This window comes from Raphanus sativus, chromosome 5, assembly GCF_000801105.2.
Source record: "Raphanus sativus cultivar WK10039 chromosome 5, ASM80110v3, whole genome shotgun sequence".
NCBI classification, from domain to species: domain Eukaryota; kingdom Viridiplantae; phylum Streptophyta; class Magnoliopsida; order Brassicales; family Brassicaceae; genus Raphanus; species Raphanus sativus.
Genome location: NC_079515.1, coordinates 6,312,634 through 6,337,703, shown reverse-complemented (window position 1 = coordinate 6,337,703; position 25,070 = coordinate 6,312,634). Strand labels below are relative to the sequence as shown.

Below are 25,070 nucleotides of genomic sequence, written 5' to 3'. Positions count from 1 at the left end.
TGAATGATATATATATATATTAGTTTTAAAATTTATAATGTATATTTTAATAACTTTTCATTATTGGAAAGGATATAAAGAAAAAAAGGAAACTTATTTTTTATATAATAGTTTTAATTTATTAAAGATAATTATGTAATTAACTATAGTAAGAATCAACATGAGCATGACAAGTTGGAAAATTATTTTTCAATTAAATATTACTAGATTTTTTTTTCATGCTGATTGATTCATGGATATAAATATTAATAAATTAAATGTATTATGTAACTGATTACAATTTTAATTTCAGATCATTTTTAATTCATATTAATAAAATTATTTGTTTTAATTAGATTGATCAATTTCATATTATATTGCATTTACTTATCCAAATTTATTTACAATATTATTTTTGTTCTATTTAAATATTGATTAATTTTGTTATTTGTATTTAAGTTGGCTGTTCTCTTAGATAAATAGGGTTTTTTTTATTTCTCTTCGCTCTTTTACACCACAATACAAGGAGAGGATGAGTACAAGCAAGAACAGAGCGTTGTTGGAGACGGAAGAGAGAGTTGCTAGTGACAGACGCCATCTATGAGTGTGTATCCAGAAAGGGTGCTGAGCGGTTTTGTGAGGCCTGAAAGTTATAAGAAATGGCGGGTTAGGACTTTAAGAGCCGGGTTTAAGCCGGAGGTGATAAGTAAAGATTTTTTGACTGTTAGTGATAATTATTGGATGTTTCAGGGATGGAAGAGAAGAGTTATCTATGCTTTCTCTTGCTTGGAAAACTGCAAGATAAGCTAACAGATAATCGTTTGAAAAATTGTTACTTGGCTTCATTTTTGTTTGCCAATGGTATTGTAGTAATTTGTTTGATCACATGAATGGTATTTGTAGTAATATTAATTGAAAGACAAAACTATTTCATCATATATCTGGAGCTAAAGAACACAAGCATAAAACAACCACCAACACCACCATGTGAATGATGATACAGACATGATTTACTAAAACATGTGAACTAAGGTTGCTGCTGCGCTTAGCTAATATTTGGTTTGAGGTTTTGGTGGCTTCAAAGAGCTCCAGTCCGCCTCCCTGTTCTTGGGTTTCTTGAAACCATCGCCTTGTCTGTTGCTCGGTGACGGTTTGTCACTGCTCCTCGCGGACTTGCTTGGATGGTTTGTTCCACATGCTGTTTCCTTTTCAAGTCACCACCATTTGTTTTCTAACCAAGGTCACTTTCTAACTAAAAATCTAACTAAATGACTTTACAGCCAAAAAAATTACGCTAACTAATATAATATATGTCATTTTTTGGTAGGATTTAACCCCAACCATTCATTTTATTTGTAGATTTAATGGTCAAAAATCAGAAGAAAAAAATAGGTCCCTCTATCTTTCTTCTTCGTTTTCTTTCTCCCAAATTCTCCATTTTCTAAAAAACTCAAATCTGTTTCTTCAGTTATTTTGTTCAAGTAAACTTTTATTAAATCACTATTTCCATTTCTCGATCTATCTTTTGAAATATGTCAAGGTGCATCTCCGATGGTGGTATGTATATGATGGCGATGTAAACAGCGAGATGGTGGCAACTTTGATATAAACGACAACAGAGACGTAAACGATGGCGAAGACGATGCAGAAGGCCAATTATCCACCATGAATTAGATTGTGAAAAATAAACACAAAGATAGTTCGAAAAAGGTTGTTTAGGCAAAATTGTTGTTTTTGATAGTTGAGACATATATTGTTCAGACATACATCCATGTAAATGTTTGTAAAAAGTATCTATGTAGATGTTTTGTAACTGGTGTACAAGTTGTGTACACGTGAACAGTCAATCATGTACACATAAATGTTAATGAATTCATTATCTATTGCAATGCCAAAATATTATTCATCTTTGTTTGTACACCGGTTCTTAGTATCCATGTAAATGTAGTGTAATTTGTGTACAAGTTATTTTTTAAACCAATGTACATGTAGAGCAAGATCATGTACATGCGGACAGTCAATTATGTACACATAAATATTAATAAATTTTATTATATATTGTGTCGCAAAAACACTATTCATCTTTGTTTGTACACCGGTTCTTAATGTCAATCTTTAAATTTTATGCACACCAAAACTATCCACCTATAATATATGTACAATTTCACAACAAACTTTAATGGGTTCATCACTTATCACATACAACTACTATTTTTTAATTCACCAACGATGTATATCAATGTACACATGTACAAATCACATGGTGTACACAACCAAACTGCTCACAAACACTATTCTTTCTACAAGGAAGCATGCTTTTATATTGAAAGAGATTATTGGATAACTTTTTATCATGTGTACACATGTAAAATTTTGTTTATTTTTTTATTTAGTTTATTTTTAATGTTTGAATACAAATTATAAATAGTATTTATTATATGTACATAATATCCGTAACAAAACTGTATGTAAAATAATTGTATATATAGACAGTGAAATACATGTGTACACATTGGCGGTGTTTGTAGTTCTAATATTTTGCTTCCATCTTGATCCAAATAAAGGTCTAGTTGTGAGTATTTCTGGTTTGTAAGGTGACCTCTATCTCTTGTGTCGAAGATATCTTGGTCCAATGTGACTTTTCCGTTGTTTTCGTAGAATACTTATACAAGTCTTATCTCATTATGTACAAAGATAATGAAGAAAACAAATCAAAGAACCATGGAGAAATTGCTCAAATGATGTATTAAATTTGCTGTTTTTTGTTAAACATGGGAGCATGCTTTCATCACTACTAGCTGCACAATATCATATATAATAGTATACATACATGTTATTATCCATGTGTACACCCATGAGCGTGTACATGCCATGTTTATTTTCAAATTTTTAGTAAGTGGCATTTTGGTAAATATGTCTTCGTCTTTCCCAAATTTTTAGAGTTTTCTGCAATAATTTTTGCGGCCGCCATTGATTTCTTTCTCTTTATCTTCCATTCTCTTACATTTTAATTGTATGGTACACTTCCAAATCGTAGTTTTATCATGTATAAAAAGATTCTTGACTTCATATTTCAAAAATAGTGAGTTTTTGTGAGATTTAGTCATTGTTGTTTGAGTTTAATTGTGCAACTAAAACACGGCCACCATGGCGGGATTTCGAACATCATAACCACCACGAGCTACTGTCACAACACAAGGGAGATGGATTGAAGAGCACGGTGTGTTGATTTCACGAAGAAAGAGAAGACGAACTGTGATGATTTTGCGATCGAGCTCGGAGGGTTATCGGCGGTCACGGAAGAGGACCAGGAAACACACCAAAAAGGAGTTGCGGCATAGATGATCTGAGATCGAGAAGTTGAAGAGTGAGATATGAAGAAGAAGCTTTTGAAACTTTTTGATTTTAAAATTTTGTTTGTCTACTTTTGAGAAGAAAAAGGTAATAAAATTTATAAAATTGTATGACCACTCTAGTTAGATAAAAAGATTCTAGTTGATAATAGTTGGTTTCTAGTCACAAAAACTATCTCATGAACATAAACTGCCCTAGAATGTTATTAAAATTTTAAAATTGATTTGGAGTGTAAAAAAAAACTCTTTATTTAGGATGGATGATTTCTATTTTACACTATATAGAGGACACATGGATTAATCTGTTTGGCCTTTCATTTCGTTATTCTTGATCTTAAATATTTCCTGAAGCATATATGTTTGACTAAATGAAGAGTTAGGCAGCTGTTTAGGCATAATTGTATTCTTTCATATGACTATCAAACTCATCTAAAAAGAAGATTATTCATAAGATATTAGATATAATAGGATGTCTTCATCACGGCAAATACTTTATATCTTATGTTGTCTTCATCACGGCACATAATCTAATCTTCTCGAGACTTCAAATTATCAGCTAAAGATTAAGACTAGTGTGACAATGAAGAAAAAGCACCTGAAATATAATCTTATAACTTTTAACAAAATGTTTTCAAAGAAAAACTAAAGACTAAGATTTCAAAAGTAGAATATAATTATACAGATAAATTAACGTGTTCTACAGAAACACATGCGTATCTTAGGTTTAGCATTATACATTAATGATTATCCTAATCCAAAAAGCTTATTCTATCAAACGTTCACTGTATCTAGAGCCATCTTCACACACACTTTATATAAGATATACACACACATACATATCTATATATAATGTTCATATGACTTATCATTTGAGTAAAACAAATAATAAGAACACAAGTCTTATTGCTGTAGAAACACCAGCAAGAAGCAAGCAACGTTTTACTCTCATCTAATGTCTACGTCTTACATATCATCAACCTACGAGCCAAGGAAAGCCGGAGAACATCCAAAGAGAGCGGGGGTGGTGGAGAATATTCCGGCGGCGAGGAAGCGGGCAGTGAAAGAACATGACATCAACGAAAGTGCCGAGGCATTTATAAAGAAATTCAGAAAGCAGCTTCTTCTCCAAACGGTTGGAATCAACTGTCAGTAACAGAATTGCTAGTAGAAATCATTGAACTATCTGTATCGTGTGTGTGTGTGTGTGTGGTGGCTATGTATTAAGAAAGAAAGAAAAAGTATCATATTGTTTTTTGTTTATATAAAAAAAAAAAGAAGAGAATAAAACAGTGTCTTGAGAAAGAACTTTCAGACAAGTAAAAAGACAAACAGAAACATGGGGACATGAATGAAGTTTTATTTGTTCTAAAGAAAAAACATACACAAGGCACAGTTTCACAACTCAAAAAACCAGCTCAGGTCTGGTTCTTAGTACTACTGAAGCTTCTTGATCCCAGGGAAGGAAGGAAGGATCGAGATGAGAGCATCATTGTATCCTACAGGCTCTGTTTTTGAATGAGTAAACAAGAAAAATTAATTAGGCAGAGAGTATTAGAAGAAGAAAGGTTAAAGAAGAAGAAAGACTTGCCTCCATCCTCTCGGAGTATTTTGACAACCTCGCCAGTAACATCAGACTGGAAGATTAACCAAGAAACAGAGTGAAGCAATGTTAACAGACTTGGTGAAAAGCAAAGAGATATAGATGATCAGAAATTCAAATAACCTCGATAGGGAATTGGCCACCGAGTTGTTCAATGTAGCAAAGAACTTGACCTTCTTTCACTTGGTCTTTCTGTCAAATGTAAACAAAAAGAGTAATGAGCGATTTCCCCATAAAACCAAACACTCTCTTTTTGCTCAATCTTACCTCTTTACATGACGAAGGAGTACGTTTACCCTTTATGGTTTTGGATCTCCTAAAGAACCCTACCTGCATATTATTACCACACACACCATTTAGAATTTAGGGCAGAGTTGTGACTGAAACTCACCTCTTTCATTTATTCAGCCTTTCAAGTTGTGTGGTCTCTTACTTTTGGAGATTGGAGAACCACCAAACCCTGATCAGCAGCTGAGGATGTTGGTTTTATGATAGCCAGTGAAGTAGAGGAAGCTGATCCATTCGAATCAACACTCTCCGTGGTTGCATTTGCAGAAACGGCAGCAGGAATGGGCTGAGGTTGTGGTGGGCTACTGTTGTTGTCAGCTAAGTTCCTTGCTACATATAGGCGGAAACCTCCTAGCTATTAGCATATGCAAATGAAAGACGTACAAGATATTAGATAAGAATCTTTTAAAAGAAGTTAGCTGAGACTTACTAATCAAAAAAAAAAGCAATAACATATCTACAGTTCAACTGAATGAGTAGAAGCCCTTACTTTCAGTTCAAACTCTGCAATTGATAAGGAGTCGCATATTTCAGTTACAAGAGCTTCCACCTACAAATTCGAATAAAGAAATTAAAACCAAATGTTTTTATTGTGCAAGTACATTCACATGTTCTACTAGCTCATCTCATCAAGATGTCATCTTAAAATTCACTGAAAAAAGCAAAATCCCACCTCAGAGGGCTTGGGAACGAGCTGAGCGTTCAACGGAGATGGCTTCGCCGTCTCAGCATCTTCTAATTCAACAGTAGCTGTGGATATAAGAATGCTAAATCAGAAAACATTAAAGGAGAAATATAAGGCACCCTCTATGCACAATGTGAGACACATCAACAAAGATAAAATGTGCATCTATCATAGAAGAAAGAGATAAAGATCATAAAACGTACCTGTAGATTCAGCAGGTGTGACAGTAGACACTTGGACAGCTTTCACAGATCCAAGAGTTGTCCTGAGACTCAAGTACTTAGCCGGCCTTTGACCAATCAACACTCTTTGATTGCATGGTATCTGTAAGCTTCCAGATCTTCTTACTCTACTGAGGTCTACTGCTGAGATTTTAATCTTAGGAACTCCTAGGCTACCTGAAATAGACACACACGCCAAAGATCTTTGAAATAATATTTAACAACACAAATCTCATGGCGGTGTTGCCTAACAAGTGTATTGATGGGATTTATAAGAAACGAAATTTGTCATTATTTAAATTACGTTACAGAGAGTGCAAATGACATTAATCAAATTAGATTAAAGGTAGCAACTTTGGATCACAATTCACACAACAGCATAATCAAATCTAATTTTACACGATGAAATTATTCATTCTAAGAGAACAGAAAACTATGAAGATCATCCGCAGTTTTGAATGTGAGAAACAAGAACTTGGTCTCGTGTTTAGACAAGACAGCAAAAGACAAACTTACAGGAAGCCATGGAGGCAATGGATTCGAGACAGAGAATGTAAGGCAGAGAGGGATTGAGATTATGAAACCGATGCCGATAACGATACGAACGAGGGAGTGATGAGAGAATGACAATCAAATCAAATCAAAACAAAATTGAGTTGAACGCCTCTGGTTGGTTTGGTTGGTTGGTTGGGTTCGCTCGTTCGATACAACCAGAGAGTGGTCTTTGACTCTTTGTACAGCTAAACACGAAAGACTAAACTTTTTGTTTTATTTGGGCTTTTCTAGCCCATCATAGCCCATGAATATTGTTTGTTTAAAAAAAAAAGCATCTATTCTATTAATTTTGCAGTGTGCCCTATTGATATATGTTGTGTCCATTTAAAAAAAAAACAAGAAAAACTATATATAACTGCTTAACATGTGCTTAACGTATCACGCTTCGTGGTGGTCATTGCTAAACGGGACCATATATGTATATCATATATATATCTACTTCTCCATGATTTAACCTAAAACTCCATTATTATTTCAGCTGTAGTCTTCCTTTGCCATCTAAGATCACCATCTCTCTCCCTCTCCATCATAAGCCGTGCACTCTGGAGGAGACATAGCGTAACCACCAAAGCACTAGAGAAACCATTCATCACTTCTGGTCACCGTCTTGATTTGGAGAGACACCCACTGCCGGAGAGGAAGCTTGCGCCACCAGAGACATCACGTCGTTTCAGAGACTAGCCTTTAGCATTGGATCTCCATGTTTGTTACTTTATATGGGACTCGGTTGGACTTGGAATTAGATTGGGAGAAGCGTGGAGATGTGTCAAGCGGAATTGGATCTAGAGATGCCGTATCTCTTCACCTCCACCGGCACCAATCCACCGACATGGCAGTTCAATAACCCACTACCTCCTATTTTTAAGGGCTACAGATATTGCAACCAAAACTTTAGAAAAAAATATTAATAACTGTTTAGAAATAAAGTTCAAAAATTAAATTGTAAAATGGTTATGGTGTAAGCAATGTTTTGAAACCAGATTGTTAAATTGCTAAATTAATTAATTTTGTTATATAATAATATATTAACAATTAAAAATACAATAAATATTTTATGATTCGGAAAACATCTCGAAAATATGCAACTTTAGTTTTCTTTAGCAACCTAAAGTTCTGTCCATATAAATATAATTGCTTAATCTTTAACTTTAACTTTATTGTAACTGCTTTTATATGCCTGTTATATATATATATATATATATATATATATATATATATAATTGCTTAACTTTTAACCTTATTGTAACTGCTTTTATATGTCCATATAAATATAATTGTTTAACCTTTGACTTTATTTAAAAAACACGCCAACAACTAACTGGTCGAAAAGAGTATTATTTGTTGTTTGTTGTTGGTTACCGTCTGAATTTTATAAAAATTATATTTCTTAAATATATAAAACAAAAATTTACCTATTCTTTTAAGTATGGATCATAAATTTGGTCCAACTATTTGAAAAATCGATTTGCGGGTGCGGTTTATGAATATTTTATGCGGGGTGAGTATGGGTTGGTGAATTTTGGATCGCGGCTACCCGTCGATCCGCAAACTATTTTTTAAATACAGGAATTTAATTTTTTAAATACAGGAATTTATAAATAATAACTTAAAATACCCAAAACGAAAATAAAAATTTGTTCCATAAATCATGTATAAATTTTTAATATAAATATATTTTATAATAATTAAATTAAATAATGATTTTTAAAATATATATAACCCGCAGATAACCGCAAAATTAAGCGGAGCGGGTGCCAATACAAAATTATTTGTTTGCGGGTTGTGTGGGATATAATTTTTAAACAAAACAAAACTGAAAACTCACGGGTTAGTGGGTCAGCATAGGCGAGTTCGACCCGCAATCCAGCCTTAACCGTGCGTATACAAGATCAATTTTTAAATTGCTATTATTTAATAAAATATATTTTGACTAAAATTTATACACAAATATGATTATAAAAAAATACAAACATAGTCAAAAAGAAAAAACAAATATCAAAGATTAAATTTAAAACAAAAAAAAAAGTACCCGCCCTTTTAAGGGCGGGTCAAAATCTAGTATATTCTAATTCTCCAGTATGATCTATTGATAAAAGGTTTTGTCCAACTTTTTTTTAGAATACTGATTTTTATCAACTGCATCTATTATATTAACACTAACCACGTTTTCTTTTTCTCTATAACGATTTTTTTTTCTATAAAAAACAGTTACTTTTCTTCCTGCATAAACCAGTTGGATTATTGGGTTTTGATCCTACAGATGATTTTTCATGATCATCCGATATAGAAACAAAAATATGATAACTTGGTGAATATAAATCGCACTGCTATACAGTATTTTTTATTGTTAACCATGGTTGTTTCTCTAAATCGTAATCATCAAAAAAAAATCTTTCTTTTTTTGGTTTCTAGAATTAAAATCCAGTATTATATGTTAAACCTGCAAGATTTAAACATAAAAATAAAAGAAAAACGTATAACAATCACAGATGAGTAGAACAAAAACAATGACGACTGTGAAATTATGTTCTGCAAAACCTAATTGGACTGGGAAGAAGATAAAAAATTTACATTAATGCCATTAGTAAAAAAAAAAAAAACAAGTTGAAAGTTTCGAACCCGTGAACTGTGAACGGGTGGGTGTATTGTTCCCACTAGGCCGCCAAAATTTTTACAGTTTGTGTTCCTAACTGGTTATAATATATATATATATATATATATATATATACATATTAATCATAATTTTTAAAAAAGCACTCAAAATTAATCGAGCAATGTCCAATTTTATATAGGAAACTGTTGACTTTATATATTTATGCAAATATGATGGTGGATAAAATTTATCCTATTTAACCTATTTAGTAGAATATAAAATCATGCACAAGTACAAAATTTATTATTATCAACCAAATTTAACCTATTTAGCATAAACAAATATTTTTTTAAAAAATTACATGCATCTCCTCATTTTGTAAACTATATCTTATTAAAGTTTCAAATGATATTGTAAGTACTTATAAACATCTACTAAATATATATTTTATAACCAGGTTTATTGGTTCAATCACGGGTCTTGATCAAGTATGAAAATTATATCTAATTCGTTTATAAACTACATATATACTCCACTAAAAAGAATTAATGTGTGAAAATGGCTATGAATAGTTATGCATCATCACAAATTTAATACAATTATCAAAATTTATTACTAATAATTAATATAAAAAAATTACACAAATACGATTACAAAGAAAAATACATATATGATAATTAAATTTATTTTTAAAAATGTAACACAAAAAATATATATGTCATTTTAAAAACGGGTCAGAATCACATCAATACTATTAAAACTAGATCATTTCCAATTGATAAATGTATGGTCCAATTATTTACAATTCACATTTTTTAATAATCAACTGACAGTATTTAACATATACAGTACATAATCTAGATTGATTTTGAATGATATTTAAATATAAAAATTATTTTTTTTCAAAAAAAACAAAAAAATATACCCGCCTTTTTAAAGGCGGGTCAAAATCTAGTAAATTATTAAATTTCCGCTTACCTCTTGAGTTTTTCAATCTTCTGTTTTTTTTTTCTTACCTTTTGTAACCAATTCTTTGTTAGATTAAATTTGGACGAAAATCTTAAACTAAAATTTCCAGAAGTTCATATAGCAAAGATATTAACACATGTTTTAGAACATTTTATCCAACGTTGTTTAAAAATATATATATGTAATATATTTATACTAAAGTCTAAATACACTTGGATGCATGCAAGAACGGAGAACCTTCATGCTAATTCTATCGAAAACAAATTTGAAGTCGGATTGTTTAATTACTTTTCTATAACATATTTGGTTGTATATATAAAATTCTACTTACTATTGCACATTACCACTCAATATAAGGTTGACAACTTGTAATAATATGACATCTTTTCATTCAAAAAAATAATATGACATCTAAGAGCATCATTATCTATTGTCCCTAAAAAAGTCTTTAGATTTTTTTTTTTTTTAGTTTTCTGTTTTTAAAAAAAAAAAAAAATGAACTATTCGTGGGCCACCACGTGTCGTGGGGCCCACAGAATAGTGCAGGGACACAATAAGGACACGTCTTAGCTAGCGATTTCTCATCTCTTTTTTTCTTGGTTCTTGTGTTTTTTGTGGGACCTACAACCTAAGAATTGCACTAAGAAGTACCGATAATCTTGGTTTAAAGTCTATTAACATATCTTTTTTAAAAAAGTGTACTAACATGAGAAACTCAGGTGATTGACTGATTGATATAGTATAGCGTAATATACAGTATTACCAGTCACCTGTTTTGACAAAATATATATAATATATATTACATATATACTATAGTCTACGTAGAAAAAGCTACACAACAAAAAGAACAAAAATGACAAGAAAAAGCAGCAACTCAAGCATGAAAATTCCAAACCTAAAACACTAATATAGTATCAAAATCATATTATTTTAATGTGATTTCAACACTAAAAAAGTTTCATCTTCGAAACACTATTTTTTTTTGGGTCAACTGCGAATTTTATAAAAGAGAAAGCAAAGAGGTTCAAGCCCAATACAAAGACTAGCCCAAAGAAATAAAGAAAGCAAGAGAGGCCTTAAGGGCCCGTTTAGCTAAGAAGTCAGCCTCTCTATTCTGAGAACGAGGGATTTGCTGAAAGTTGATAGAGACAAAGAAAGATGAGAGGCTCTTGATGTCCTGGAGAACGCCATAGAGTTCCGATATCTGACTTTTTGTTGAAATTACTCTGATGAGCGTTGCACAATCGGATCGGAGGGTGATGGAGGCCAACCCTAGATCCTTCGCTTTTTTGATTCCTTCATAGAGAGCAAGGGCTTCCGCCATAAGAGGGGAAGCGACATCCTCTATAACACCGGTTCCTGTTAGTGGGAAAGCCGAGTTCTCGTCTCTGATGATCCATGCGAAGCCTGCTCGTCGCGTTGTTGCATCCCACGCTGCATCGGTTGAGCCTGATGGAGACAGTGAAGCGGTTTCTGCCATTCGGTTACTGCCTCTGATTGATGAGGTGGGATTCTGGTTCGGTGGAGTCTGTTCTTGAGCGTGATCCCATTCCAAAGCTGCAGCGATCCCTTTCGTGACTACCTCCGAGGGAGGTGAAGTCTTATCCTCGAAAATTAGTTTGTTCCTAGCCGACCACAGAGCCCAACAGATTCAAGGAAGGATCGGGATTCTTATCCAGGCAAACCGAATCTCTGACGAGGGATATGATAGCTTTGACGTCTGTCTCGTTTGCAAGATGGAGTTGTGCGCGTAGTGGAATCCTACTCCAGACTTCCTTTGCGAATGGGAAATGAAAAAACATATGTAGTGGAGATTCAAGTTGCTTGCAGCGTGGACAAGGAGCAGCTGAGACCATTCCTCGACGTTGAAGTTCCGACCCCACCGGTAAGGCTCCTTGTATTAAAGCCCATAGGAATAGCTTAAGCTTTGGAGCCGTTTTAACAGCCCAAACCTCTTTTATCCAATTGAATTCAGGGGCGTTGGTGTTAATGATTGTTCCAGCTGGTGGGTGCGGGGGAAGATCACTCTGTGTCAGAGCTTTATAGCCAGACTTGGTGGTGTAGATACCTGACTGGAGGGGCAGCCAAATATAGGAGTCGTCAGCTCCTTCCTTACTTGGTTTGATGCAGCGGATTTGAGTAGTAAGCTCAGGTAGGAACTTGTTGATTCTACTTGTGTTCCATTTTAGATCATCAGTTAGGAGGTCTGAGACTCTCAAGTTTAGGGCCGCTTCATGGATTGGGCCATAGGGTTTTAGAGGGCTGGTTGTTGATATCCAAGAATCTCTCCAGACTCTTGTGTTCTGACCATTCCCTATGGCCTTTCCCAGGTTCTCTTTGAGCAAGTCTCGACCATGAAGAATGCTTCTCCAGCCGTGAGAGCAGACTGAAGGGACAAGAGCATCGAGAAAAGCCTTCTTGTGGCAGTACTTTCCGGTGAGGACGCGAGCTAGGAGGCAACCAGGTGAGGTAAGGATGCGCCAAGCAATCTTAGCTAAGAGTGCTTGATTGAACAGATGTATATCCCTCAGACCAAGTCCTCCACATGACTTTGGTTTTTTCAGTTTATCCCACGATAACCAACACATGTCCTTTTTGTCTGCAGATTTATCCCACCATAAGCGAGTGAGACAAGATTGTATCCTCTTGCAGAGGCTTCCTGGCAATTGAAAGCAAGACATAGCATAGGTGGGGATAGCTGTTAGAACCGCTTTCATCATCGTGAGCTTCCCTGCTCTTGATAAGAATCGAGTAGACCAGTTAGCAGCTCGTTGACGGATCCTATCGACTATAGAGGTAAATAAATCTTTCTTCTTTCTCCCAAAGTGTTCGGGGAGGCCTAAGTACTTCCCCACTCCTCCTTCTTTCTGTATTCCCAATATATCTTTTGCAATAGTCTTGATCTCTTGTGGTGTTTTTATAGAGAAAGTGATAGACGATTTGGAGATATTGACTTTCTGTCCGGAAGCTTTCTCGTAGTCTTTGAGGATTTGGATCAGTGAGTGGCAGCTAGTAGCAGAGGAATTACAAAACATCATGGTGTCATCGGCGAACAACAGATGATTGACTCGGGGACTGCCCCTCGCTACACGAACACCCTGAAGAGAGCCATCCAGTTCAGCTCTCCTGCATAACCCCGAAGAGAGCCATCTCTGAAACACTATTTAATTGTGACCGTTATGATATCACATGTAGTGGCGTCACTCAAAAACGTATGTGGTAGTATATACTTTTAGGAAAGCATTATATCATACTATCATCATTTGATTCAACGTGGTCAAGTATTTTCATTGGCTAGTTGTCACACGTATAACAAGGCTAAGTATATGTGGAGCTGAGTGCATAGTTCAAGGACTAAACCTCGAAGTTGTCCGATATTTCTATAAAATATTCAAAATTTTGATCAGCGAACTGGTAAAGAGTATTTTTATTGTATGTTTGATTGTTTTGTTGTGGATAATCTTGAAGCTTACTTGGATCCTAAGTTATAGGAAAGTGGAGATAGTTTAAGAGATAAGGACTCCGGTTCGGAGTTATCTAAATAGGTTTTCCTATTCTAATTGTGTTTGTGTTTATCCAATCTCTATATAAGATATGCAAGTGTGTTTGCATTCATTGTGAGATTTAGAGATTTGGTTTTGTGAGAGTTCAAGTTTTGAGTTAGTTTCTTGAGCTAATAAGAAGAAGGTTTTCTTAAAGTCTTTAAGTTTTATCGTGAGGTTACAACAATATTTGGTATCAGAGCCAAAGCGATTTGCAGATTCTGTCAACCATGGGAGACCTTTCAACCATAGTTAACAAACCAAAGGTACCTTCGTCTTCGACCATTAACTGTCCGATGCTGTCTGCAACAAACTATACGGTGTGGTCTATTAGGATGAAGATACTCCTTAAATTTCATGAAGTTTGGGAACTTGTAGAAACAGAGTCAGATGATAATAAGAAAAATAACATGGCGATAGCATTGATTTTTCAATCAGTCCCTGAGGTGCTTATTCTACAAGTAGGAGAGCTCGACACGGCGAAGAAAGTATGGGAGGCCATTAAATCCAGACATGTAGGAGCTGAGAGGGTGAGAGAAGCAAGATTGCAAACCTTAAGTGAAGAGTTTGATCGATTAAAGATGAAGGACAGTGATAAAATCGATGACTTTGTTGGCAAGTTATCAGAATTATCTTCTCGATCAGTCGCTCTAGGAGAAGCCATAGATGAAACAAAGCTGGTGAAGAAGTTTCTCAAGAGTTTACCGAGGAAGAAGTACATACATATGGTAGTTTCACTAGAGCAACTCCTCAACCTAAAAGAGACTAAGTTTGAGGATATAGTTGGGAGGATGAAAGCGTATGAGGAGAGAATTAGTGAAGAAGAAGAGGTCACACAAAGTGATCAAACTAAGCTAATGTACGCTAATTCTGATTCAGAAAGCACTCAGTCCTATGGAGAATATAGAGGCAGAGGTCGTGGAGGAAGGTATGGTAGAGGACGAGGTCGTGGAAGATTTGGAAGAGAAGTTGACTATTCAAAGATTACTTGTTTTCGGTGTGACAAAGTGGGTCACTTTGCAACGACTTGTCCTGACAGGCTCTTGAAACTGCAAGAAGCATATGAGGCAAAGAACGACGAGACACAAGAAGCTGATAAACTACTGCTTCACGAGATGGTTTTTCTAAACGAAAATAATGTGAAGCCGAAGGAGTTTGAATGTGATGGTGACAGTATCCGTGTGTGGTATCTTGATAATGGGGCAAGCAACCATATGACTGGTATAAGGGACTATTTCAAGTCATTGGATGAAAGTGTTACTGGAAAAGTTCGGTTCGGAGATGACTCGAGGGTTGATATCAAGGGCAAAGGCTCAATACTATTTGTGAGTCAGAACGGAGGACAGAAGATACTTGCTGATGTTTACTACATACCGGACTTAAAAAGTAACATCATTAGCCTTGGTCAAGCCACTGAAGCTGGATGTGAAGTAAGAATGAAAGAGGGAGATCTTACACTTCATGACAAAGAAGGAAATCTCATTGTCAAAGCTAAAAGATCAATGAATCGGTTATATAAGGTGCCAATGGATATTGTTCCCACTATTTGTTTTCAAGCTTCAGTTCTGAATGACTACAGCAGATGGCACGCACGCTTGGGACACTTAGGAGTAAACACATTGAAGACTATGATAAAGCATCAACTAACTATTGGTATACCTGAGTTGAGTATTGATAAAGAAACCTGCACTGCTTGTTTACTTGGGAAACAGACGAGACAGCCCTTCCCGAATGCAACATCTTACCGAGCAGAGAAAATACTTGAACTTGTTCATGGAGACATATGTGGTCCTATCACGCAACCAACTGCAGGAGGGTGTCGATACATATTTGTTTTAATTGATGATCATAGTCGCTATATGTGGTCTATCTTGCTGCAGGAAAAGAGTGAGGCGTTTGAGAAATTTAAAAGATTCAAAGTTGTCATAGAAGGAGAAACAAAAGAGAAAATCAGAACGTTCAGAACTGATAGAGGAGGAGATTCACTTCCAATGAGTTCAAGCAGTTCTGGCGAAATCTCAGGGATCACTCGACACCTCACTGCACCTTATTCTCCTCAGCATAATGGCGTGGTGGAACGTAGGAATAGGACCCTGCTAGAGATGATCATAAGCATTCTTAAGCACATGTCAGTTCCAAATTATCTGTGGGGAGAAGTTGCTCGACATTCAACATATTTGATCAACAGAATCTCTACTAGAAGCTTAGTATCACAGACGCCATACGAAGCATTCAAAGGAAAGAAGCCTAATGTTGATCATCTAAGAGTGTTTGGATGTTTAGGATTCGCAAAGCCTGCAAAGCAAAAGCACCTACGAAAGCTTGATGATCGTAGCAGAGTGCTTGTGAACCTAGGAACTGAACCTGGCTCTAAGGCCTATAGACTGATGGATCCTACGTCTCGGAAGGTAGTGGTGAGTCGTGATGTTGTTTTCGATGAGAGCAGAGGCTGGAAGTGGAAAACAACCGAAAACGAAGTAGTTGAGCAACCAGGGATGTTTAAAATCAGCTTTGGAGTCTATGGTAACAATGGTATTGAACGAGAAGAAGAAGTAATAACAGAAGAAGAACACAGAAAAAAAAAGTCGTCACAGGGGAAACAGAGGAAACAGAGGAAGACAATACAGAATTGCCTCTATCAGATACAGAGCAGGTACATGATTTACTGAGGCGATCAACAAGAGTCAGTAGGCCACCTAGCTACTTGGATGACTACATTTATATGGCTGAAGTAGAGGGTGAAAAGTTGCTTCTTCTTATCAACGATGAACCTTGGGACTTCAAGGAGGCTATTCAAGAACAAGTTTGGATTGATGCATGTGAGGCCGAGATTGACTCCATCGTAAGAAACAACACATGGGAGCTAGTTGAGTTGCCGGAAGGAGCAAAAGCCATTGGTCTTAAGTGGGTGTTTAAGATTAAAAGGAACTCTGATGGTACAACAAATAAACACAAATCAAGGCTTGTTGCAAAGGGATATATCCAGAGGCATGGAGTTGATTATGAAGAAGTATTTGCTCCTGTGGCACGTATTGAGACAGTGAGGTTCATCATTGGTTTAGCTGCGTCAAGAGGGTGGCAAGTTCATCATTTAGATGTCAAGACAGCGTTCTTGAACGGTGATCTCAAGGAGTGTGTTTATGTAACACAACCAGAGGGGTTCGTTATCAAAGGGAGCGAGAGTAAGGTCTACAAATTGAGAAAAGCACTTTACGGTTTAAAGCAGGCACCGCGTGCTTGAAATGAGAAGTTAAATAAAGTGCTTAAGGAGCTAGAGTTTTTCAAGTGCAGCAAGGAACCATCTTTGTATAGGATAAGAGAGAATCATGATTTACTGCTAGTGGCGGTATATGTAGACGACTTGCTCATCACCGGGTCCAAACTAGAGATGATAGAAGAGTTCAAAGCAGGAATGGCATCAAAGTTTGATATGAGTGATCTTGGCTTGCTTACCTATTATTTGGGAATCAAAGTCATACAGTTTGATGGAGGAATTACATTGAAACAAGAAAGCTACGCTAAGAGGATTTTGGAGGAAACAGGCATGACAGAGTGTAACTCTGTACAGATTCCTATGGATGCTGGCTTGAACTTTTCCAAAGCTCAGGAAGAAGGAATGTAGATGATAAGGAGTACAAAAGAGTAATTGGGTGTCTACGATATCTCTTACATACTCGTCCAGATATGGCATTCTCCGTTGGTGTTTTGAGCAGGTATATGCACGAACCTAAGGAGAGCCACAGTGCAGCATTGAAGCAGGTACTTCGGTATCTCAAGGGGACGTGTTCTTTTGGACTCACTTTCTTACGGACAGGCTGCTCTGAGTTGATCGGTTATTCAGACAGTTCACACAATGTGGACAAAGATGATGGACGAAGCACAACTGGTCACATGTTCTACTTGAACAACTGCCTGATTACTTGGTGCTCAGCAAAACAGGAGACTGTTGCTCTATCATCGTGCGAGGCTGAGTTCATGGCGGCTACTGAAGCGGCTAAACAGGCCATCTGGTTGCAGGAACTACTAGAGGAGGTAATCGAGACGCCAAGCAAGAAAGTGGTGATACGGTTGGATAACAAATCTGCAATTGCTCTTACAAAGAACCATGTGTTCCACGGACGGAGCAAGCATATACACAAGAGATACCATTTCATCAGGGAGTGCGTGGACAATGGACAGATACTAGTAGAACACATCGCTGGAACACTGCAGAAAGCCGACATCTTGACGAAAGCTTTGGTAGGATCAAGTTCAAGGAGATGCGTGAGCTTGTTGGTGTTCAAGACGTGAAGAACACTCACTTCAAGATTAAAGGGGTGAATGTTGTGGATAATCTTGAAGCTTACTTGGATCCTAAGTTAAAGGAAAGTGGAGATAGTTTAAGAGATAAGGACTCCAGTTCGGAGTTATCTAAATAGGTTTTCCTATTCTAATTGTGTTTGTGTTTATCCAATCTCTATATAAGATATGCAAGTGTGTTTGCATTCATTGTGAGATTTAGAGATTTAGTTTTGTGAAAATTCAAGTTTTGAGTTAGTTTCTTGAGCTAATAAGAAGAAGGTTTTTTTAAAGTCTTTAAGTTTTATCGTGAGGTTACAACATTATGTTTGACAAGACCTCAGAACATGCATGTGACAACTGATTGGCGGATCTAAAAAATATTTTAAATAAAGACAGATTATCATGTAGATTTGAATCTGGGTTGAGTGGGGGCAAATAATGATTTTTAGCTGATCTTGAATAACCTTATGCAGCTCTTGTTGTGTAACGTACATGTACACATCCGTCAGGGGATACAAATGATCAAACTGAACATAGCCATAATGATATTATACATGCGGCGCCACACTTATGGTATTGACACGTAGCAAGCATCTTTCAACTAACCATAACGTGTCGCAACCATACAGGATAACACGTACAAGATCGAGAAACCGCATACTAAACACTCGCAAAGTACAACACCCATACTCCTAATTTAATAGCTTTTAATCTCTACACACCACGCAGCTATACACGTATCTTCTATGCCAACACGTACCTTGTTCTCAAACCGACCAAGACACACTATAAATGTCTCGATGGTTTGAGGAGACAATACACAGTTTTTACACAGCAAACAACACTTAGAGAAAAAGCTTTAACTTTCATTTCATATTTGCACATTTGAAGAAAAGAAAAATGGCGTCTAACCAACAAAGCTACAAAGCTGGTGAAACAAGAGGCAAGACTCAGGTAATAAGAAGATATAATACGTCTACATGTCTGATCTATATATATATATATATATATATATATATATATATATATATATATATATATATATCTCATTCTCTTTACAAGTTCTAAAGATGATTTGGTTGTGTAATAATAGGAGAAGACAGGACAAGCTATGGGAGCGATGAGGGACAAGGCTGAGGAAGGCAAGGACAAGACATCTCAAACGGCCCAAACAGGCCAACAAAAGACTCACGAGACAGCCCAGGCAGCGAAAGACAAGACATCTCAAGCTGCCGAAACGACCCAGCAGAAGGGTCATGAGACAGCCCAGGCAGCGAAAGAGAAGACATCTCAAGCTGCCCAAACAACCCAGCAAAAGGCTCATGAGACGACCCAAGCAGCAAAAGACAAGACATCTCAAGCTGCCCAGACGGCCCAAGAAAAAGCCCGGGACACGAAGGATAAGACGGGGAGTTACATGTCCGAGACAGGAGAAGCCATAAAGCAGAAGGCTCAAGACGCTGCTCAGTACACGAAAGAGACGGCTGAAGCCGGTAGAGACAAGACCGGTGGGTTCTTGAGCCAGACCGGTGAGCATGTGAAGCAGGCGGCTATGGGTGCAGCTGATGCGGTGAAGCACACTTTTGGGATGGCTACGGAGGAAGAAGATAGAGAACATCATCCAGGCACGGCTACGACAACTACTGGTACTACTCGGACCACTGATCCCACTCATCATACTTATCAGAGGAAGTGAGAACAACAGGAGAACTATGTATGTGTTTTCTTTTGTTTCTATAATGTCATGTTTGGTCTTTTGAATTCACCTGTATTGGTTTGTAACTTATGTCGTGTCCTTGTGTGCTGTGATTCCGTTATGTATTATTTCTTTGTTGTAAAGGTGATCCTGTAGACTCTTCCAGCCAATAAGTTTAAATTTGATCCCATTAGAACTTTTGTGTCGTCCAATTTGTATTTTTGTTTTAATAAACAGTTATTAATACCGTACCACACTCCACTTTTATATAATGGAGCTCAAGCATTAGTAATGTAATGAAGCTAAAACTAATCAGTTCTACTAATCTTAGAAATTTCGGCACTTATTATATATCGTTCGATTTGTATGATTTGTTCGTTTCTTATTTTATACCAGAGTTTTTACCGCGTTCTTTGCCCATAAAATATATCTAATTTTAATATTAATTTAAAATGTTAAAAAAAGAAGATAACTCAATCTTGTTGATAAATAAATAAAAAGATTAACTCAATCCTTATAGTTTAAAATAAAGTAGTTAAGTTTATTTTGTGTTTATATTACATCATTTATTTGTTTTGATATTTATATCATTTTTGTTTTGATATAATATTTGATAAATTAGAGTGAAAGTTTTGTGAAAAATTATAAAATTCTGTTAGCTAGGAATATCAAAATTTTCTATTTAATATATTTTATATGTAGATTTTAGTAACCATATTAAAAATTAAATCTCAAATACATTATAATTTCTATTATTTACGTATATCAAATATTTTTTCATACATCAAACATCATCTGTTACTTTAAAAAAAAAAAAAAAATTCAAGAATAGGTAAATAACCTTCATTTCGTATAAATACATATATTTTCATAAACGGGTAATCATCTTAAATACTAAATCTGTAAATTTTGATGGTTAATAAAAGAGAAATTGCACCATATAGACAAACAAAAAACACCAATTAGGTAAATAACCAAAATTTTCTTCTCTCTATATTTCTCTTCCTATCTCTCTCTACTCTCATTCTAGAAATCTAATTATGATTTTTTTAGCTATTTCACAAATTCTCCCTTAATGAAAACTATTCAATAAATTTTAAACTTTTGAAACTGTAATTTATTTTCAATATTAAAATTTGTTAGGTATTTATTATCTTATAAATAGTTATTTATTTTAAAAATATAAAACTCGTAAGAGATACAGTATGAACGATTCCATGTTTAGGTTTAGATCATACTACACAAAATACTTTGGATAGATTGTATTACACATATGCATATATATTAGTCAATGGTATTGTGTAAAAAAGTTATAACCTTGCAATATTGTTTGTATGTAGAGTAGAAACTTTTTCATTATTCTTAAGTTAATTATTGAACAAATTTAAGATGAGTTGGAATAGGTAGAAACAAAATTGACAAAAAAAGAAGAAGAAGCTAGAAGGCCATTGGGAAAATTCCTTAAAAATACACAGACTGAATTTCTTTTGCTGAAAAAATACACGAACTTTTTTGGCTTCCCAAAAAATACACAAACTAATTTTGATTGTCCATAAAATACACGAACTTTTGAATTTTGAAGGTTTCACACCTCGATTTTAACGGTGTAAACAGTGACTAACAGAATAGTAAGACGTCGTTAGACGCCGTTAACTCTGATTAAAAAGTTCATGTATTTTATGGACAACCAAAATTAGTTCGTGTATTTTTCGGGAAGCCTAAAAAGTTCATGTATTTTTCAGCAAAGGAAATTTAGTATGTGTATTTTTAAGGAATTTTCAAATAGAGTTTGGATATTTCATATACTATTCAGAGGCTAAATATATGGACCCAATACATATCCAAAATTTTATATTTGTAAACTTTCGATTTGGTTTTGGACCAGATATTTTCGATCTGAAAAATCCAGATCCGGAAAAAACGGCCCAAACCCGATCCAAAGACCTGAAAAAAACACATTCTCTATCACATGATACAGGTCCGAGATTTTATATTTGTAAACTTTCGGTTTGATTTTGGACCGAATATTTTCAGGTCAGTTCTGATTCAAGTTTTTGAATCCGGCTAGACATTTTAGCCGGATTCAAAAACTTGAATCGGAACTGACCCAAAAATATTCTTGTCGGATTGAATCTATTCGTGTCGATTTTATTAGGCCCAGGTCTATTCAGATCATTTCTTTTTTGTTTCAATTCTTTCAAGTAGAAGAGTTTTGGATCCAACAAATATTTGTAAACTTTCGGTTTGGTTTTGGACCGAATATTTTCGGGTCAGTTTGAATCCAAGTTTTTGAATCCGGCTAAAATGTCAAGATTAGGTCTAGATATTTTAGCCGGATTCAAAAACTTGGATCGAAACTGATCCGAAAATATTCGGTCCAAAACCAAACCGAAAGTTTACAAATATAAAATTTTGGATCTGTATTGGGTCCAGATATTTAGCATCTGAATAGGATATAAAATATCCAAACTCCATTTGAAAATTTCTTAAAAATACATATACTAAATTTCCTTTGCTGAAAAAATACACGAACTTTTTAGACTTCCCAAAAAATACATAAACTAATTTTGGTTGTCCATAAAATACATGAACTTTTTATTCAGAGTTAACGGCGTCTAACGGCGTCTTAATATTCTGTTAGTCACTGTTTACACCGTTAAAATCGAGGTGTGAAACCTTTAAAATTCAAAAGTTCGTGTATTTTATGGACAATCAAAATTAGTTTATGTATTTTTTGGGAAGCCAAAAAAATTCGTGTATTCTTTCAGCAAAAGAAATTTAGTTTGTGTATTTTTAAGGAATTTTCCCAAGCCCATTAGAAATTTTTCAGAAATGGTAAAGACTTCTCAAAATGCATCAATTTGTATTCTCTGATCAATTTGTGATTCTCTAACGTAAACTGATTTTTATACAAACTTATTTTATAAAAGATTATTATAAATAAATGATAGGCAAATCTAAACAGTATATTGATAGACTAGGGGTAACAATTAAAAAAAAATCTTTGTAATACGATTTACTAAGCGTAATCACAATTCACAAGCTTTATACAATTTATTAAATTCATCATTTTTCATCTAATTATTTTTAATAAAAATATATTTATGCTGATTTCTATTTTTGGTTGACAGATATGATTTTTTAAGAATTTTTTGCTTTTAAAATTTAATGTTTTTCTTCATGGTAGTTAAATTATTATGTTGATTTACATAATATCATTCTAAATATCAGTTTATTACCTTATAGATATTTTTAATTTTGATAATTTAGATATTTATTTTCATTTTGTTTTAAACTATATGGAAGTTTTACTATTTCTAATATATAACTAAAATATTTTCATGTTAAATTTTTAAAGAGGTACATAAATAAATATCAATCTAACTTTTAGTTCACTTTTATCATATTAGTCTTTTCTACTAATTTATATTTTATTTGAGAAATATGATTGCTTAAAGATTTATGTCTTTCTAAGACACCATCTTCTCTTTTAGTTGTTTTTTTAATTCTTAAATTAATTTTATTTATACGGAAATTTGTTATATTTTAATATTTAAAATATTTCAGCAATAAGCTTTTTTAGTATTGTTAGGTATCTTATCTTTACCCAAAACGTTATGTTGAAAACCATCATTGTATATATTATGAAGGTTATGGACTAATGATAGAAAAATATATAAAATAAAAAAGTACGTTTTGTTTTATATACGAATGGAAGATTTTCAAAAAAAAAAAAAAAAAACTAAACAATCTGTTGAAGAAAAATTTAGCATTTTTCATAAGATCCATCAAATAGCAGGATTCGGTCCATTAACATTAAGAACCCAGTCAGAATCAGTTGGCTAACAGATTGATCGGCTTGAAGACTCATATTAGGGTTGGGCAAATAAACCGAACCCGAAAATCTGAACCAAATCCGATCCGATAAAAATGAATCCGAACCGATCTGAACCCGACATAAAAACCGAATGGATCTTGTTTTATAGTATTACGGGTTATGGGTATTATCCGAACCGAACCTGAATCTAAATGGATATCCGATAGAACCCGAAATATTCAAAACCCCAAAAAGATCTTGTACCAAATATGATCTCAATTCCTAATATGTATTCAAAATACATTAATATATGTTGAATATTTAAAATAATTATCTATTACATGAAGGTTGATGAGACTATTACATGAAGATTGATGGTTAAATGTGGCTATTGAATCTTGAAATATTTAGATTTAGATTTTGTTTTCACTAAACAATATTTTTCATGAGAACGTTGTTTTTCGTTTTATGCTTTCGTTTATTTGGTTTTCTTTTTATCAATAAATATGTTTCCTTTTTGTTTGATTTTGAATGATCACGGTTGATGTTCATTTCTTATTTTTAAATCGATTTTACTTATGTTTTGGTTACAAAAAGTTACAAATTAGGTATTTCAAACCCGGAGAACCGAATTTTTTTATGTTTTGGTTACAAAATAAGTAAAAATTAGATATTTTTAAACCGAAGACCCGATTGGGACCCAACCCCGAAAGTACATTGGGTTGTACCGGTTCTTGGAAGATTTACTAACCCCGACCCGAACCCGATAAAACCCGAACCGGTCCCGAACCGAATTTTTAAATAATCCGAATGGGGCTGATTTTGATAAACCCAAATAACCGAAACCCGATTGGATAAAACCGAAATCCGATTGGGACCCCGAATGCCCATACCTAACTCATATGATCAGTTTGGCTTTGCGTTCGATCAACCGATTGCATTAACATCGGTTCAACAAACTTTCATTTGGCTCAAAAGCTTATCAAAAGCTCATCAAGCACATAATAAGGCATAGATCTCTAAGGCGAGTTAGTCTTAGGGCGAACGAAGATTAGAAGAATCGAAGCTATAAAAATGACACAATAGAAAAAAGAATGAATCCGCAATTAGACACTAAAACACTGACGGCAAAGTCTAAAATTTAATCGATTAATCGATTTTTTTTTGTGTTTTCGCCAGTGCTTTGAACAAAGCTCCCGGATTTTTTTTCTTTTCCTTAATCACTTTGTAATCACATTTGTTATCACATACTGAACAAGAAAACGTCTTTATAAAAAACCACAATTGAATTTAGTTTCCTTTCATTTGATCTATCTAAACTCGGATTCAACTCAAGCAACTTTCAATAATCTTAGAAAATTCAATGATATTGTGTTCATCAAAGATCGTAACCTCCGTAAAACAATATTTTGATTATTTTCCAACTGATACATCCATCTCTATTATTAAAAGAGAAGTACACTTAGGAAATGTCCCTGAATTTTCAATGTT

General features: G+C 34.6%; 3 protein-coding genes and 1 long non-coding RNA gene across 4 annotated transcripts; 2 read left to right on the top strand and 2 right to left on the bottom strand.

Moving 5' to 3' along the window:
- Window positions 1-4,568: 4,568 nt before the first annotated feature.
- On the bottom strand, window positions 4,569-6,839 carry LOC108856975 (uncharacterized). The gene is made up of 9 exons (XM_018630892.2): window positions 6,643-6,839; window positions 6,109-6,303; window positions 5,894-5,970; window positions 5,711-5,770; window positions 5,366-5,575; window positions 5,200-5,262; window positions 5,056-5,124; window positions 4,921-4,966; window positions 4,569-4,837 (listed from the first exon to the last, which is right to left on the bottom strand). Exons 1-9 carry the CDS (start codon window positions 6,650-6,652, stop codon window positions 4,767-4,769), a joined length of 801 nt encoding a protein of 266 aa, XP_018486394.1. The 5' UTR covers window positions 6,653-6,839; the 3' UTR covers window positions 4,569-4,766.
- Window positions 6,840-11,285: 4,446 nt separating this feature from the next.
- On the bottom strand, window positions 11,286-11,723 carry LOC108858053 (uncharacterized). Its single transcript, XM_018632039.1, has one exon. The coding sequence runs from the start codon at window positions 11,721-11,723 to the stop codon at window positions 11,286-11,288; it is 438 nt and encodes a 145-aa protein (XP_018487541.1).
- Window positions 11,724-11,928: 205 nt separating this feature from the next.
- LOC130512805 (uncharacterized) lies at window positions 11,929-13,136 on the top strand. Its single transcript, XR_008946410.1, has 4 exons — window positions 11,929-12,128; window positions 12,219-12,395; window positions 12,574-12,712; window positions 12,849-13,136. It is a non-coding gene; the product is annotated as an uncharacterized LOC130512805 (long non-coding RNA).
- A 5,754-nt stretch (window positions 13,137-18,890) lies between these two features.
- On the top strand, window positions 18,891-20,011 carry LOC108860928 (late embryogenesis abundant protein 29). The gene is made up of 2 exons (XM_018634769.2): window positions 18,891-19,020; window positions 19,160-20,011. Exons 1-2 carry the CDS (start codon window positions 18,967-18,969, stop codon window positions 19,760-19,762), a joined length of 657 nt encoding a protein of 218 aa, XP_018490271.1. The 5' UTR covers window positions 18,891-18,966; the 3' UTR covers window positions 19,763-20,011.
- The last annotated feature ends 5,059 nt before the right edge of the window (window positions 20,012-25,070 follow it).

Coding starts and splice junctions, on each gene's coding strand:
- LOC108856975 (XM_018630892.2), bottom strand. Junction 5,971..6,108: donor CACACCTGCTGAATCTACAG/GTACGTTTTATG, acceptor TTATATCCACAG/CTACTGTTGAATTAGAAGAT. Junction 5,771..5,893: donor TCGTTCCCAAGCCCTCTGAG/GTGGGATTTTGC, acceptor TCGAATTTGTAG/GTGGAAGCTCTTGTAACTGA.
- LOC108858053 (XM_018632039.1), bottom strand. CDS start 11,723: ATGGCAGAAACCGCTTCACTGTCTCCATCAGGCTCAACCGATGCAGCG.
- LOC108860928 (XM_018634769.2), top strand. CDS start 18,967: ATGGCGTCTAACCAACAAAGCTACAAAGCTGGTGAAACAAGAGGCAAG. Junction 19,021..19,159: donor AAACAAGAGGCAAGACTCAG/GTAATAAGAAGA, acceptor GTGTAATAATAG/GAGAAGACAGGACAAGCTAT.